This window comes from Pituophis catenifer, unplaced genomic scaffold (genome assembly GCF_029215685.1).
Source record: "Pituophis catenifer annectens isolate HBS135680 unplaced genomic scaffold, rPitCat1.0.hap2 SCAF_10, whole genome shotgun sequence".
Taxonomy (NCBI): Eukaryota; Metazoa; Chordata; class Lepidosauria; order Squamata; family Colubridae; genus Pituophis; species Pituophis catenifer.
Window position 1 is genome coordinate 19285997 of NW_027256890.1, and position 15382 is coordinate 19301378.

At 48.8% G+C, this 15382-nt stretch overlaps 1 protein-coding gene across 5 annotated transcripts in view; it reads right to left on the reverse strand.

Moving 5' to 3' along the window:
* Positions 1 to 15382, reverse strand: part of TPM3 (tropomyosin 3) — a 61054-nt gene that overhangs the window by 24011 nt on the left and 21661 nt on the right. For 3 of the 5 annotated variants that reach the window (XM_070950452.1, XM_070950453.1, XM_070950449.1), the window contains exons 3-7: positions 8609 to 8742; positions 7725 to 7842; positions 6300 to 6370; positions 1547 to 1622; positions 228 to 290 (exon numbers count right to left, since the gene is read on the reverse strand). In XM_070950452.1, coding sequence (XP_070806553.1) covers positions 228 to 290; positions 1547 to 1622; positions 6300 to 6370; positions 7725 to 7842; positions 8609 to 8742 — 462 coding nt within the window. Of the gene's footprint in view, positions 1 to 227; positions 291 to 1546; positions 1623 to 4348; positions 4425 to 6299; positions 6371 to 7724; positions 7843 to 8608; positions 8743 to 15382 lie in introns of all 5 variants that reach the window. The other 2 variants (XM_070950451.1, XM_070950450.1) reach the window with 1 other exon arrangement.

Consider the following 15382-nt stretch of genomic DNA (forward strand, 5'->3'; position numbering starts at 1 on the left):
GATGTGTCTGGGTGTGTATAATTTCATTTAAAATTGACAGTAAAAGTTATCTCATTATCTATCCTGTTCCAGGCAAACGGTTGTCCAACCTCTTCTTGAAAAACTTCCAGTGATGGAGCAGCCACAACTTCTAGTGGCAAACCATTCCACTGGTTAATGGTTCTTACAGTCAGGAAATTTCTCCTTAGTTCTAGGTTGGTTCTCACCCGGCCTCCTACGCCACTCACCTCTTTGAGTTTGTCAGTCAAAATCTTGATCTCCTCTTCATATTTGTCCTCTTTTTGAGAGTACTGGAGGAGGAGAAAAAAAGACACACTCAAGAATCTAACTGTAACTGAGTGTGCAACCCTGAGTACATCATCCCCCAAAGTCAGGTCCCTGCTCGAGGTAGAGACTCCCACCCAGCTAATTTTGGGGTTTTATCCTATGCCTTTCAGATTGAAATATGGAAATTTCAGATGCTCTCTCAGACCCCCAATATGGGAAGCCGGATCCCCTTAATGTCATTTCATTGGTGTGTTTCATTTAAACAACCGCACCCAAAAAAAAAAAAATATCGTAAAATTAGGTGCAACTTTATCCACATAAATTGGGGTCATAACTACAGGACTACCTGTAACTCCAATAAACATTGTCCTATAGTACTTCAAAAGAAAAACAAAAAAGACAGATGCTTAGGAATGTTAGATATATAGTTTTATCTTCTTAATATTGTAAACTGTTCAGAGTTACCCTGTGGTAAGATAGACAGACAGACAGATAGGTAATGATGGATAGATAGATAATAGATGGATAGATATGAGAGTAGATGGATGGATGGGTGGATGGATGAGTGGTGGATGAATGATAGATAGATAGATAGATAGATAGATAGATAGATAGATAGGAGAGTGGATGGATGGATGAATGGATATGAGAGTAGATGGATGGATGGATAGAAGAGTGGATGGATAGATGGATGGTAGATAGATAGATATATAGATAGATAATGGATGGATGGTTGGTGGATGGATGGATGGAGGAAAGAACAGATAGATATATAATAGATAGGAATGATAGGATAGATAGAAAGATAAGATAGATAGATGAAAGAATAGAGATGGATGGATGGAAGAAAGAACATAGATATATAATAGATAGGAATGATAAGATAGATAGATGGATAGATAGCTAGGAAAGAATAGAGATGGATGGATGGATGGATGCAGGAAAAAACAGACATAGATATATAATAGAAAGGAATGATAGAATAGATAGATAGATAATAGATAGATGAATAGATAGATAGATGAAAGGAGAGAGAGAAAGAGAGAGAAAATAAAATAAAATATAAAATAGCTATGTAGAGTTAGAATGATGACAGCCAAAATATAGATTACACAATTAACCAACTGACCTCACGGTTATTTTCTCAGCAGACCCAAGAAACCCATCCCCCCCTGCCCCCCCCCCCCAAAAGGCCGCAGAGGGATTTTGCGATTCCATTTCTAATCATCACCATCATCGATTTTCATATCTCAGCAGGAGGGGGAAAGGACCGCCCTACCTTCTCCGCCTGAGCCTCAAGCGATTTGAGGTTGTTGGTAACGTTCTTCAGCTCGTCTTCCAATTCTGAACATTTACTGCGCGTGTCGGGGAAGGCGGAAAAAGAAAGAAAGGATGGGGGGAGGGGAAAAAAGAAAGAAAGGAAAGGACAGGGAGGGAAGGATGGCGAGAGGAGACAGAAAGAAAGAGAAGTGAATCTTTGAGCTGGGAAGTGGAGGTCGGGTGTGATGTGAGGACACAGATGTGAGGACAATCAACCCATAGAACAGAAGTTGTCAGAAATGGTGTAGGATCTCCTGCTTGATGGGGTTAGACTAGATGACCTCCAAGGCCCCTTCCGACTCTGTTAAATGTGTTAAATGTGAAAACCTAGTGCTATTATTATTATCTTTATTTATTAAATAATAATTTTTCAACTGAGTGTCTATCCGAAGGATACAGGTTTTCGTTCCCCGGGGAATATTATAATAATCTCTTATTGCGCAGAAATGGCGAAACTGACAAGTGAGTTAAAAAACGAGGACAACTCAAAATATTATGATGTATGGGGTATTTGGTACCACTGGTTGAACAATAAGACGAAAACATGACCTTAGGATTTGACTTGGCACATGTATTATAGTTGTATTGTATAAAACAATGTATAGTTAAGGATGAAGTCTTTTTTTTAACTTTTGTTTCACAATATTGTATAAACACTGCACCTCCGAAAGGAGAGATAGATTGTATATTTTCTTTTTTGTTTTGGAAAACTCAATAAAGTATTTAAAAAAAAAAAAAAAAAAATCTCTTATCATATTGCCATATAATATGCTATATTATGCAAGCCTCTTCCCTCGCGAAACTCCAAATAAAACGAGTTTGCTTGGAGCGCTGTTCGCTTTAAACAAACCGCGGCCTTCGTTTCACGACCGCTGGGAAAAAGCCACAGCGGCGTCGGGATTTACAGCCGTTAATTCTGGGCTCAATTACTGCCGTAAATCGAGGACTATCTGTAAAATCCTACTGTGGGGAAGAGACATCTGATTCCCCCTCCCTTCTCCCTGGTCCTTCCCTTCTTTTGCGGTTCTTTTAATGCTAAAATTAGGACTTCCTGCTTGGAGCTGCAAAATAAATAAAATAAAATAAAAATTGCTATCGCTTTCCAGCAGCTTCTGCAGATGCCAGGATGCCAGCTTTAGGATAGCCAAAGGCCCAAATGGTAGCTAAAGATAAACGTGTATGCATCCGAATTAGACTGTTGTTTCTCTGTGTCGTATAATATATGTGGGTAGATACATAATTTTGTATTTATTTATCTTGCCGTGTCCATGTGGTGTAAAATCGGAGGTGGTGACCCCTTTAAGAGCTTTAAGGCAACGAAATTTCATTTTTAATCTGTGCCAATTAGTGTACATTCAAAGTGACAATCAAGCTATTCTATTCTATTCTTCTTTTCTAATTCTCTTCTCTCTTCTCTTCTCTTTTCTTTTCTACCGTTTCCCCGAAAATAAGACCCAACCGGAAAATAAACCCTAGCATGGTTTTTCAGGAGGCTCGTAATATAAGCCCTACCCCCCAAAATAAGCCCCGGTTAAGATTGTCAACCAGACCGATGCATTTAGTACCATATTTCCCCCGAAAAATAAGGTCTAACCAGAAAATAAGCCCTAATGCGTCTTTTGGAGCAAAAATTAATATAAGACTCGGTCTTATTTTCAGGGAAACATGGTAATTCTATTCTATTCTATTCTATTCTATTCTATTCTATTCTATTCTATTCTATTCTATTCTATTCTGCTCTATTCTATTCTACTCTACTTTATTTTCTTTTTTCTCTATTCTATTTTCTCTATTCTACTCTACTTTCTCTCTTCTCTTCTCTTCTCCTCTTCTCTTCTCTTCTCCTCTCCTCTCATTCTATTCTACTCTATTCTCTATTTCTATTCTCCTACTCTACTCTAATTCTATTCTATTCTATTCTCTATTTCTCTATTTATTCTCTATTTTCTCTATTCTACTCTCTCCTCCCCTCCTCTCCCTCTCATTCTATTCTACTCTATTCTCTACTCTACTTTATTCTATTCTATTCTACTTCTATTCTATTCTATTCTCTAAATTCTCTATTCTCTCTTTTCTCTATTCTACTCTCTCTTCTCTACTCTCCTCCTCTCCTCTCATTCTATTCTATTCTACTCTATTCTCTATTTTTCTATTCTATTCTACTCTACTTATTCTATTCTACTCTACTCTACTCTTATTCTATTCTACTCTCTATTTTCTATTCTCCTATTCTACTCTACTCTACTCTAATTCTCTTCTCTCTTCTCCTATTCTATTCTATTCTATTCTACTCTACTGTACTCTACTCATTCTATTCTATTCTACTCTATTCTCCTCTCCTCTCCTCTTCCCTTCCTTTCTCTTCCCTCTATCCCCTATCCTATCCTATATGGGGGCACCGGCACCAGAAGGCCCAGGCGCACAGCTTACAAGCTGCGAGGATGGCCGCCAAAGTGCCCGTTCGTGCCAGAATCTGGCTAAAACCAGCAGCCACAGTGGCTGCCTGTTTGAAAGAAAGCAAAAATGTTTTTTTTTTTTTTCAAAAAATAAAAAAAGGATGGAACGGGGGAAAAAGCGGATCAGAGAAGGCAAGGCCAGGGAAAGCAGAGCCCGTCAAGCATCGAAGGCAGCAAGGAGAAGGAGAAAAGGAGGGACGTGCACGGGAGGAGCAGAGGGAGAAAAATGAGAATTTAGGAGCCTCGGCGCGCAAGGGAGGCGAGCCAGCGAGAGAGAGAGACAGGGAGAGAGAGAGAATTAGTACCTTTTCTTCAGCCTGAGAAAGGAATTTCAAGTTTTGGTCCATCAGACGGTTCTGCTCATTCGTTTCTCGTAAACGGCTGGTTTAGGGACGGCCACGGGTTCGAGGGGGGAAGGAGGGGCCGGAAAGGAGCAGCGGCGGCGGCGGCAACAACGGAAAAAGAGGCAAAGCAGCCGTAAAAGGAAGGGACGGACGGACGGACGAGGAAGAAAGGCAAGGGGGGGGAAAAAAAAGGAAAAATAAAAATTGGTCACAACACATGCAAGACGGGAGGGAGAGGATTTTCAAGGGGGGGGAGAGTGGGCTGTTTGGGGGGGGAGTGCGTGCCACAGGGGTGGGGTGGGCAGGGGGTGGAGGTAGGGGGGTGCATTACACGAGGCTGGGAAGCTTGACGGGGGGATAAATGAAAGCAGGTTTGCTTGTGTGGAAGGTGATTCAACGCAGCCCGTGTTGGCGCTCCCATCGTCCAGGCTGATTCAGACATGCAATCGGTGGTCTGGGGCAGGAGGGGGGGGGGGTCTCCAAACTTAATTACTTACTTCCCTTCCATCTCTTTCTCCTGCCCCTTCCTTCCTTCCTCCCTTCCATCCATCCATCCATCTCTTCCTTCATGGCCCTTCCTTCCTTCCTTTCTCTTCCTCCTGCCCCTTCCATCCATCCATCTTTCCATCCATCTATCCATCCATCTCTTCCTCCTGCCCCTTCCTTCCTTCCATCCATCTCTTTCTCCTGGCCCTCTCTCCCTTCCTTCCTTCCATCCATCCATCCATCCATCCATCCACCTCTTCCTTCCTGGCCCTTCCTTCCTTCCTTTCTCTTGCTCCTGCCCCTTCCTTCCTTCCGTCCTTCCTTCCTTCCTTCCTTCCATCCATCCATCCATCCATCCATCTCTTCCTTCCTGGCCCTTCCTTCCTTTCTCTTCCTCTTGCCCCTTCCTTCCTTCCATCCATCCATCCATCTTTCCATCCATCTATCCATCCATCTATCTCTTCCTCCTGCCCCTTCCTTCCTTCCATCCATCTCTTTCTTCTGGCCCTCTCTCCCTTCCTTCCATCCATCCATCCATCCATCCATCCATCCATCCATCCATCTCTTCCTTCCTGGCCCTTCTTTCCTTCCTTTCTCTTGCTCCTGCTCCTTCCTTCCTTCCTTCCTTCCTTCCTTCCTTCCATCCATCCATCTCTTCCTTCCTGGCCCTTCCTTCCTTCCTCTTCCTCTTGCCCCTTCCATCCATCCATCCATCTCTTTCTCCTGCCCTTTCCTTCCTTCCTTCCTTTTCCTCCTGCCCCTGCCTTCCTTCCTTCCTTCCTTCCTTCCTTCCATCCATCCATCCATCCATCCATCTCTTCCTTCCTGGCCCTTCCTTCCTCTTCCTCTTCCTCCCCCCTTCCATCCATCCATCCATCTATCCATCTCTTTCTCCTGCCCTTTCCTTCCTTCCTTCCTTTTCCTCCTGCCCCTGCCTTCTTTCCTTCCTCCCTCCCACCCTCTTCCTCCTGCCACTTCCTATCCTACACACCCATTGCCGGTGGATCCATCGTCCCCGGCTTTGCCAGCTCAGATATTCTGGGAGTGGAAGTCCACAAGCCTTAAAAGTTGCCAAGGTTGGAGACCCCTGCTCCAAGAGCTGGGGACAAAGTGCCCGGGAGGAGTGAGGGGCCCACTATGTTGGGATGACCAAGGCACCGGGGTTGTAGGCTTTGAAGAGGGACGTCCGGCGGTCAGCCCACATGTTGTCCTTACGAGAAAAGGCCGAGACGGAAGAGGAAGAAGCGACGTCCAACTCTCTCCCCTTCCACCGTCGGCCCCACAGCTTCAGGCCTCGTCTAACCGGGAAGTGGGGTGCAGGTGGGGGGGCAGAGACAAGCCACTGGTGTTAGCAACACATGCGGGGCAGGGCAGAAGGGAGGGTGTGTATCATGCAAAAGGAGCTGGCGAGAGGACAAACACTCACGATTCGGCCAGCTCGGCTCTCTCCTCGGTCCGTTCCAGATCTCCTTCAATGATCACCAGCTTACGAGCAACCTAGGAGGAAGAGGAGGGGGTGGCAGAGAGGGTGAGAAGGGAAAAGAGGGGGCCGGGCTTGGTTTGGGGGGGGTTAAGGCGCCAAGGCTAGAAACTAGGAGACTGGGAGTGCTAGTCCCCGCCTTAAGTAAGAAAACCAACTGGGTGGTTTTGGTCCAATCACCAGGAGACGTGGAATTCTAGTCCCACCTTAAGTAGGAAAGCCAACTGGGTGACTTTGGGCCAATCACCAGGAGACAGGGAGTTCTAGTCCCGCCTTAAGTAGGAAAGCCAATTGAGTGACTTTGGGCCAATCACCAGGAGACTGGGAATTCTAGTCCCGCCTTAAGTAGGAAAGCCAACTGGGTGACTTTGGGCCAATCACCAGGAGACTGGGAATTCTAGTCCCGCCTTAAGTAGGAAAGCCAATTGAGTGACTTTGGGCCAATCACCAGGAGACAGGGAGTTCTAGTCCCGCCTTAAGTAGGAAAGCCAACTGGGTGACTTTGGGCCAATCACCAGGAGACTGGGAATTCTAGTCCCGCCTTAAGTAGGAAAGCCAACTGGGTGACTTTGGGCCAATCACCAGGAGACTGGGAATTCTAGTCCCGCCTTAAGTAGGAAAGCCAATTGAGTGACTTTGGGCCAATCACCAGGAGACTGGGAATTCTAGTCCCGCCTTAAGTAGGAAAGCCAACTGGGTGACTTTGGGCCAATCACCAGGAGACTGGGAATTCTAGTCCCGCCTTAAGTAGGAAAGCCAACTGGGTGGTTTTGGGCCAATCACCAGGAGACAGGGAGTTCTAGTCCCGCCTTAAGTAGGAAAGCCAATTGAGTGACTTTGGGCCAATCACCAGGAGACTGGGAATTCTAGTCCCGCCTTAAGTAGGAAAGCCAACTGGGTGACTTTGGGCCAATCACCAGGAGACTGGGAATTCTAGTCCTCCCTTAGCCGTGAAAGTCAGCTGGTTGATTCTGGGCCAATCACCAGGAGACGGTGAGTTCTAGTCCCGCCTTAGGCACGAAAGGCGGCTGGGTGACCTTGGCTCAATCACCAGGTGGCAGTGAGTTCTAGTCTCGCCTTAGGCACGAAAGGCGGCTGGGGGACTTCGGGGCAGCCTCTCTCACCCAATACCAGGGAAGGACTCCCGAGCTGCAGCCCGTCCCTTAAAATGAAAGGCTCTAGTCCCTCGCGATGCCGAAAGGAAGGCTGCGTGGAAGAGGTTTTGCTTATATACACCGAGAAACTACAGATTTTTACAGACTTGGGGTCAAAATTCTCTCTGAAAAGTCATCGGCCGTGGCCTTCGTCCCCCTCCTCAAAATCCCAGGTGATCGAGGGAGATTCCTGCTGCCAGAGCGGAGGGCCACCCACCTCCTCGTACTTCCGGTCGGCCTCCTCGGCAATGTGCTTGGCCTCCTTCAGCTGGATCTCCTGCAGCTCCATCTTCTCCTCATCCTTCAGGGCTCTGTTTTCAATGACTTTCATGCCCCTGTCGGGAACGAATGAACGAACAAATGAATGAATGAGGAAGGAAGGAAGGGACAGGGGAAGGAATAAAGGAGGAAGGGAGGGAAGAAAGGATGGAAGGAAAGAAAGAAAGGAGGGAGGGACAGGGGAATAAAGGAGGGAGGGGGGAGGGAATACAGGCAAAGGGAGAAAGGAAGGAAGAAAGGAAAGAAGGAAGAGATGGGAAGAGAAGGGAAGAAGGAATAGACGGGAAGGGAGCAAGGAAGGATAAAAAAAAAGAAGGGAGGGAAGGACAGGAGAAGGAATAAAGGAGAGAGGAAAGGAAGGCAGGGAGGGACAGGGGAAGGGAAAAGGATGGACGGAAAGAAGGGAGGGAGGGACAGGGGAAGGAATAAAGGAAGGAGGAAAGGAAGGAAGGAAGGAAGGAATAGACAGGCGAAGGGAGAAAGGAAGTGAAGGAAAGAAGGAAGGAAGAGACGGGAAGAGAAGGAAGGAAGGAGGGAAGAAAAGAAGGAATAGACAGGGGAATGGAGAAAGGAAAGAAGGGAGGGAAGGAATAAAGGAGGGAAGGAATAGACAGGCGAAGGGAGGGAGGGGAGGAAAGGAAGGAAGGAAGAGACGGGAATGGAGGGAAGGAAGCGACGGGACAGTCAGCTGATATACTTGCTTTACGACCCTCCCGACTTACGACCCACCCCTATGATAGTCGTAAGTCAAGGACGGAGCCACTCAGAAGCCCCCCCCCCCCCCCCGGGCTAAGCAAGCCAGGCCCAGCTGCCCTCACCCACCTCTCGCTCTCATCGGCGGCCTTCTCAGCTTCCTCCAGCTTCTGCAAGGCCGTGGCCAGGCGCTCCTGAGCCCGGTCCAGCTCCTCCTCAACCAGCTGGATGCGCCGGTTCAAGGACGCAACCTCGGCTTCAGCCTGGGAGGGGAGGCAGGGGGGGAGGGAGGAAGAGAGACAGACCATACATTAACCCCCCCAACCAGAGCAAATTCCCTCTTCCAGGGGCCACCTCCGGCCCTTGGGCTGTCCCTCTCCATCCGGCCTCTTTGAATTGCTTTCCCAGGGAGTCCTCGACTTACGTCCACCGCTGAGCCCAACGTTTCTGTTGCTAAAGCGAGACAGTTGTTAAGTGAGTTTTGCCCCAACTTTCCGTGCCTCCTCCCTCCCTTCCATCCATTTCTCCTCTTTTTCTTCCACTCCCCCTTCCTTCCTTCCCTTTGTCCCCCTTCCTTCCATTCATCCATCTATCTCCTCCTCCCTCCCTTCTTCTTTCTCTTATCCTTCCTTCCCCCTCCAATCTTCCGTCCTTCTCTCCCTCCCTCCCATTTTTCATTCCATCCATTTCCTCCTCCTCCCTTCTTTTCTCGTTCTTCCTTCCCCCTCCAATTGTCTTTCCTTCCTTCCCTTCCTTCTCTTCTTCCTTCATTCTTCCATCTCCTCCTCCCTCCCTTCTTTCTCTTATCCTTCCTTCTCCCTCCAATCTTCTTTCCTTCTCTCCCTCCCTCCCATTTTTCCTTCCTTCTCCTCCCCCTTCCTTCCTTCCATCCATCCATTTCCTCCTCTTCCCTTTTCTCTTATCCTTCCTTCCCCCTTTCTTCCTCTTCTTCCTTCCCTTCCTTCTTTCCATCTCCTCCTCCTCCTTTCTCTTTTCCTTCCTTCCCTCTCCAATCTTCCTTCCTTCCTTCCATCTACCCATCTCTTCCTCCTCCCTCCCTCCCTTCCTTTCTCTTAGGCTTCCTTCCCTCTCTTCTTCCTCCCCTTCCTTCCTTCCCCCTTCCCTCCCCTCCTCCTCCTCCCCCAGAGCTGTGGGCACCATCTGCTGCCAAGCTTAATCCCGAGCAATCTTCGTATGGTTTTAGCACATGGGCTTTTCCTGGCCGGAGCGTCCCGGGCTGAGCTTGGAGAGGTCTCAGCCTCAGATCTGCGCCACCCTTGACCCCCGGGGCAGATTTGAAGGAAGCGCCACCTTAGCCAGCTGGTGGACAGGAGAAGAGAGAGGGCGAGGGTCTCCCTCGCCAGGCTGGCGTTGCTTCAGAACCAGACCCCGGGGCTGGCAAAGGTGTCAGCTGCTTCGGCAGCTAAATCCAGAGATTCCTTAAGCTTTTCAAAGATAATTTTAAGATCGGTGGACTTCAACTCCCAGAATTCCCCAGCCAGCATCTTTAAGATATTTGGACTTCGACTCCCAGAATCCCCCAGCCACCAAGTTCTAAGATATTTGGACTTCAACTCCCAGAATTCCCCAGCCAGGTCTGGGAGTGGAAGTCCACCCCTCTTAAATCATGCAAACTGGGGGATTCTGGGAATCGAAATCCACCCCTCTTAAAGCAGGCTGGCTGGGGGATTCTGGGAGTTGAAGTCCAGCCCTCTTAAACCGAGACAGGGGAAAACAACACTGGGTTAGGACCAGGCAGTGGAGACTCACATTTGCAAGTTCACCCAGGGGTAAACAAAAAAAAAAGTTTTTTTTTTCCCCCAAGGAAAGATTTCCCCAGCTCTTCACCACTTTTTCGGAGGGGAGGGAGGGGGAGGAAAAAAAATCTCCTGAACTTCACCCTCACAGGGAATGTCGCCCCTCAAGAGGGCAACTCATGTGGGTGTGGGTGGGGGTGGGGGGTGGGAGAGAGAGAAAAAGAGAAAGTGAGAAAGAGAAAGAAAGAGACAGGGAGAGGGAGAAAGGGAGAGAAAGAAAGAGAAAGAGAGAGAGAGAGAGAGAGAGAAAGAAAGAGAGAGAGAAAGAGAGAAAGAAAGGGAGAGAGAGAGAGAGAGAAAGAAAGAAAGAGAGAGAGAGAAAGGGAGAGAGGGAGAGAAAGAGAAAGAAAGAGAGAAAGAGAAAGGGAGAAAGAGAGAGAAAGAGAGAGAGGGAGAGGGAGAAAGAGAGAGAAAGAAAGAAGGAAGGAGAAAGAGAGAAAGAAAGAGAGAGAGAAAGAAAGAAAGAAAGAAAGAAAGAAAGAAAGAAAGAAAGAAAGAAAGAAAGAAAAGAAAGAAAGAAAGAAAGAAAGAAAGAAAGACAGCTCCTGGCACCCAGAGCCTACCCCCCTCCTCCTTATGGGAATCCAGCAAAGAAAACTTGGGAAAGTCCACTCCCACCCCTCACTTTGCAAAATTCCTTCGTGCACCAGGCTCGGAAGAAGTCTCTCCCGCCCCCCCCCTCCCCATCCTCACCCCACTGCCGCCATATCCCCAAGGAGCCTCCCTAGAAGCAGACAAAGAAAGTCAGCCACCACGGACGGGAGGGGGGTGGGGGGGGGGCAGAGGAATGTCAGAGAGAGAGCCAGCCGGGAAGGCGTGGGACCAGAGCCAGCTCTGCCCTAGAGAGCCAAGTCCGCAGGGAAGGGCTCCAGAAGGAAGGAGGGGGGTGGGGGGAACGGACATGAGAGCAACGTTCCAATATTTTTTTGGGGGGGGGGCTGCCCCAAAGAAAAGGGGGTCAGCTTGTCCTCCAAAGCATCGCGAGGCAGGACGAGTGGTCCTCCGAAAAATTATTTGCATTTTTTATATTGCACTAAATCAGGGGGTCCTCAAATTACGGCCCCTGGGCCTGATACGTGCAATGAACGTTTGTGTTGCTGCAGAGAGTCTCCCCCTTCGGGGTCTTCTTGTGCGGGTCGGAGGGGGGAAAGAAATTCTGAATTGGGGTCCGCTTCGGCCTCCTGGTGGGGGGCTTTGGGCGAAGGCTGGAGGGAAGCGTCGCTGGTGGCGAAAAGCCGGAGGGCCTCGTTCCAGTGGGGCAGCTTCATGGCCTGGAAATGGCTGACCAACTCAGCCTGCTGAGCCTCCAGGTGCCGGTACCTGGCCTTGTACTCTCGCAGGTCTTCCCTCTGCTTGGAAAGCCTATGCTCCTAGTCCTCAGTGAGGTGCTTCTGTGGAGCCTCCTTCTCGGCCAGCTCCAATTTGAACTGAGCTGGTTTGCCAACTCTTTCTCGTGGGGGCTGCTTAGCTCCAACAACTGATTCCTGCTGGGGTCCTAAGGATCTCGGGCGGGCAGGCGAGGGGAGGCTGGCAAGGCGCCCCTCGACGTGAGTGACGTCACGTTGGCCACGCCCCACCGAGTCACATGACCACCTCATCACGCCCACCCGGCCGGTCATTAGTCAGATCGTATTAGTGGTCCGCGGGATTTAAAACTATGAATTTAGGGGTCCCGAAAGGTCGGACTAGATGACCTCCAAGGTCCCTCTCAGCTCTTTTGTTATTCTGAGTCTGGCAAAGATGCCAAGCCATCGTCGACGTCCCTTCAGTTAAAATTAGAAAATCTCAGTTTCAGAAGGTTTTAATTGGCCGTCGTCGTCCCCCCGGGGAGAATTTTTCCTATTTCGGAGCATTTCAACTAGGACGGCCCGATTTCGCTGAAGGTGAAATAAAAGACATGGATGTTAAGAGGGATGGCATGCAGAGTTTGACCGAAAGTCACAAGATTTCTACCCACCCACCCACCCTCCTGCCGGGCTGGAAAAACCCACAGCCTGACATCGCTACGGTTCGACAAGCAGCTTGGCGTGGAAATCTGCAGATGTCCGAAGAAGCCGCCTCTGACCAGGTTCGCCGCATGGCTTCTGTGCCAGGCTGTTAGCGGGCCACACGCAGCTGTGCCAACGTCATGTGCCATCCAGCAAGCCTTCACTGGGGCGGAGAGTTCTGCTCTGCATCTGGGCTCAGTCTTATCCTATTTATTATTCCTGATCAAATCACAATTCAGCCACTTGTCTGAAAGGGTCTGGAAAGAAGGAAGGGAGGAAGGAAGGAAGGAAGGAAGGAAGGAAGGAACGAAGGTAGGAAGGAAAGAAGGAAAGAAGGAAAGAAGGAAAGAAGGAAGGTTGGAAGGAAGGAAGAAAAAAGGAAGGTAAGAAGGAAGAAAGGAAGGTAGGTAGGAAGGAAGGAAGGAAAGAAGGAAGGAAGGTAGGTAGGTAGGTAGGTAGGTAGGTAGGAAAGAAGGAAGGAAGATAGGAAGGAAAGAAGGAAGGAAGGAAGGTAGGAAGGAAGGAAGGAAAAAAAGAAGGAAGGAAGGAAAGAAGGAAGGAAGGAAGGTAGGTAGGTAGGAAGGAAGGAAGGTAGGAAGGAAGATAGGAAAGAAGGAAGGAAGGAAGGTAGGTAGGTAGGTAGGTAGGTAGGAAGGAAGGAAAGAAGGAAGGAAGATAGGAAGGAAGGAAGATAGGAAGGAAGGAAGGAAGGAAAAAAGGAAGGAAAGAAGGAAGGAAAGAGGGAAGGAAGGAAAGAAGGAAGGAAGGAAGGGAGGGAGGGAGGGAGGGAGGGAGGGAGGGAGGAAGGATATCAGAATAACAGAGTTGGGAGGGACCTTGGAGGTCTTCTAGTCCACCCCCTGCTCAAGCACGAGACCCTAGGACCATTCAGGCAAGTGGCTGTCCATTCCCTTCTTGAAAACCTCCAGTGACGGAGCAACTCACAACTTCTGGTGGCAAGCTGTTCCACTGGTGAATTGTTCTCGCTGTCAGGAAATTTCTCTTTAATTCCAGGTTTTGCTTCTCTCCTTGGTGAGTTTCCATCCGTTGCTTCTTGTCCTGCCTTCAGGGGCTTTGGAGAATAGGTGGAACCCCCCCCCCCCTCTTCTTTGGGGCAGCCCCCCAAATATTGGAACATTCTTATCGTATTCCCGCTAGTCCTTCTTTTCTCTGGACCGGGGCCAGACCCAATTCCTGCCACCGTTCTTCCTACGTTTTCGCCTCCAGGCCTTTAATCCCCAGAATTCCCCAAGCTGGCAAATTCCGATGCCGCTCATGAGGACTAGAAACCTGCTCAAGCAGAAGCCAAAACTCAGCGGGACAGAATCCCCAAGCAGTTCTTCCTCTACAGACTTTTATCCCTCCCAAAAGACAACACGACTCCCCCCCAATTCAGAAAAGGAATCTGATTGACTTTCGGCCTCTTTTAAGCCAAGTTTTATCAGCCAGGCCTGGTAACCTTCCATAGGGGGTTTATCTCGAGATCCCTCGGCTAATTTTGCAAGCATTAATGCCAATGCAAGTCCGCACAAGCCCAGGAGCTGCGAAAGGGCAGCTGGAGGTCTGTTTCCAGACCCCACCCCACCCCGAACAAACGAACGTGCAATAGAAGGAGTGTTGAAATCAAAAGTTGCCCCGGGAAAAGAATGCCAAGATGTTTTTTTCAAAGGTCCGGGCATATCTGCAGCCTCTCCAATGGATGCTACGTGGGGGATCTGCGAGACGAGAGACAGGCTACGAGGCGGGGTCTCCTCGATCCGGCGATGTCTCCCCTCCACCCACCCAGGCAGATTTCGGTGCCCAGCCAGCGTGGGAACCAGATCACTTCAAACAACTTTGCCCAAACCCACAAGCCAGGCTCCAGATAAAGGGGACTCTAGAGTTGGCCACTTAACATGCTTTAAGATATTTAGACTTCAACTCCCAGAATTCCCCAGCCAGCATCTTTAAGATATCTGGACTTCCACTCCCAGAATTCCCCAGCCAGCATCTTTTAAGATATTTGGACTTCAACTCCCAGAACTCCCCAGCCAGGTTTTAAGATATTTGGACTTCGACTCCCAGAATCCCCCAGCCAGCATCTTTAAGATATTTGGACTTCCACTCCCAGAATCCCCCAGCCAGCATCTTTAAGATATTTGGACTTCAACTCCCAGAATTCCCCAGCCAGCATCTTTTAAGATATTTGGACTTCAACTCCCAGAACTCCCCAGCCAGGTTTTAAGATATTTGGACTTCGACTCCCAGAATCCCCCAGCCAGCATCTTTAAGATATTTGGACTTCCACTCCCAGAATCCCCCAGCCAGCATCTTTAAGATATTTGGACTTCAACTCCCAGAATTCCCCAGCCAGCATCTTTAAGATATTTGGACTTCAACTCCCAGAATCCCCCAGCCAGCATCTTTAAGATATTTGGACTTCAACTCCCAGAATTCCCCAGCCAGCATCTTTAAGATATTTGGACTTCAACTCCCAGAATTCCCCAGCCAGCATCTTTTAAGATATTTGGACTTCAACTCCCAGAACTCCCCAGCCAGGTTTTAAGATATTTGGACTTCAACTCCCAGAACTCCCCAGCCAGGTTTTAAGATATTTGGACTTCAACTCCCAGAATTCCCCAGCCAGCATCTTTAAGATATTTGGACTTCGACTCCCAGAATCCCCCAGCCACCAAGTTCTAAGATATTTAGACTTCCACTCCCAGAATCCCCCAGCCACCAAGTTCTAAGATATTTAGACTTCCACTCCCAGAATCCCCCAGCCACCAAGTTCTAAGATATTTGAACCCAGACCTAAAAAGACCCCTTACTCAGCATTGCCTAGCAGACATAGTGACTTTTTTCCCCCCAATAAACCAGAGTCTCACCCACCCACACACTTAAGTAAAATTAAGCACCTCCTGGGGAACCAAGCTTGGCTCCCATCAAGTCTGAAAGGACGGATTTGGGGAGGGGGGGAAATCGGGAAACCAGGCGGAGGGAGGGTGATGGTGGAAAGAGATTGAAGCCCAGACTCCCTGACTCCCCATTTTTCAGAGGAAGACATGCCTGGCTATAAATCTTCCGCCCCCCCCCCTCCCCAAAGGCCTGCTGACAAC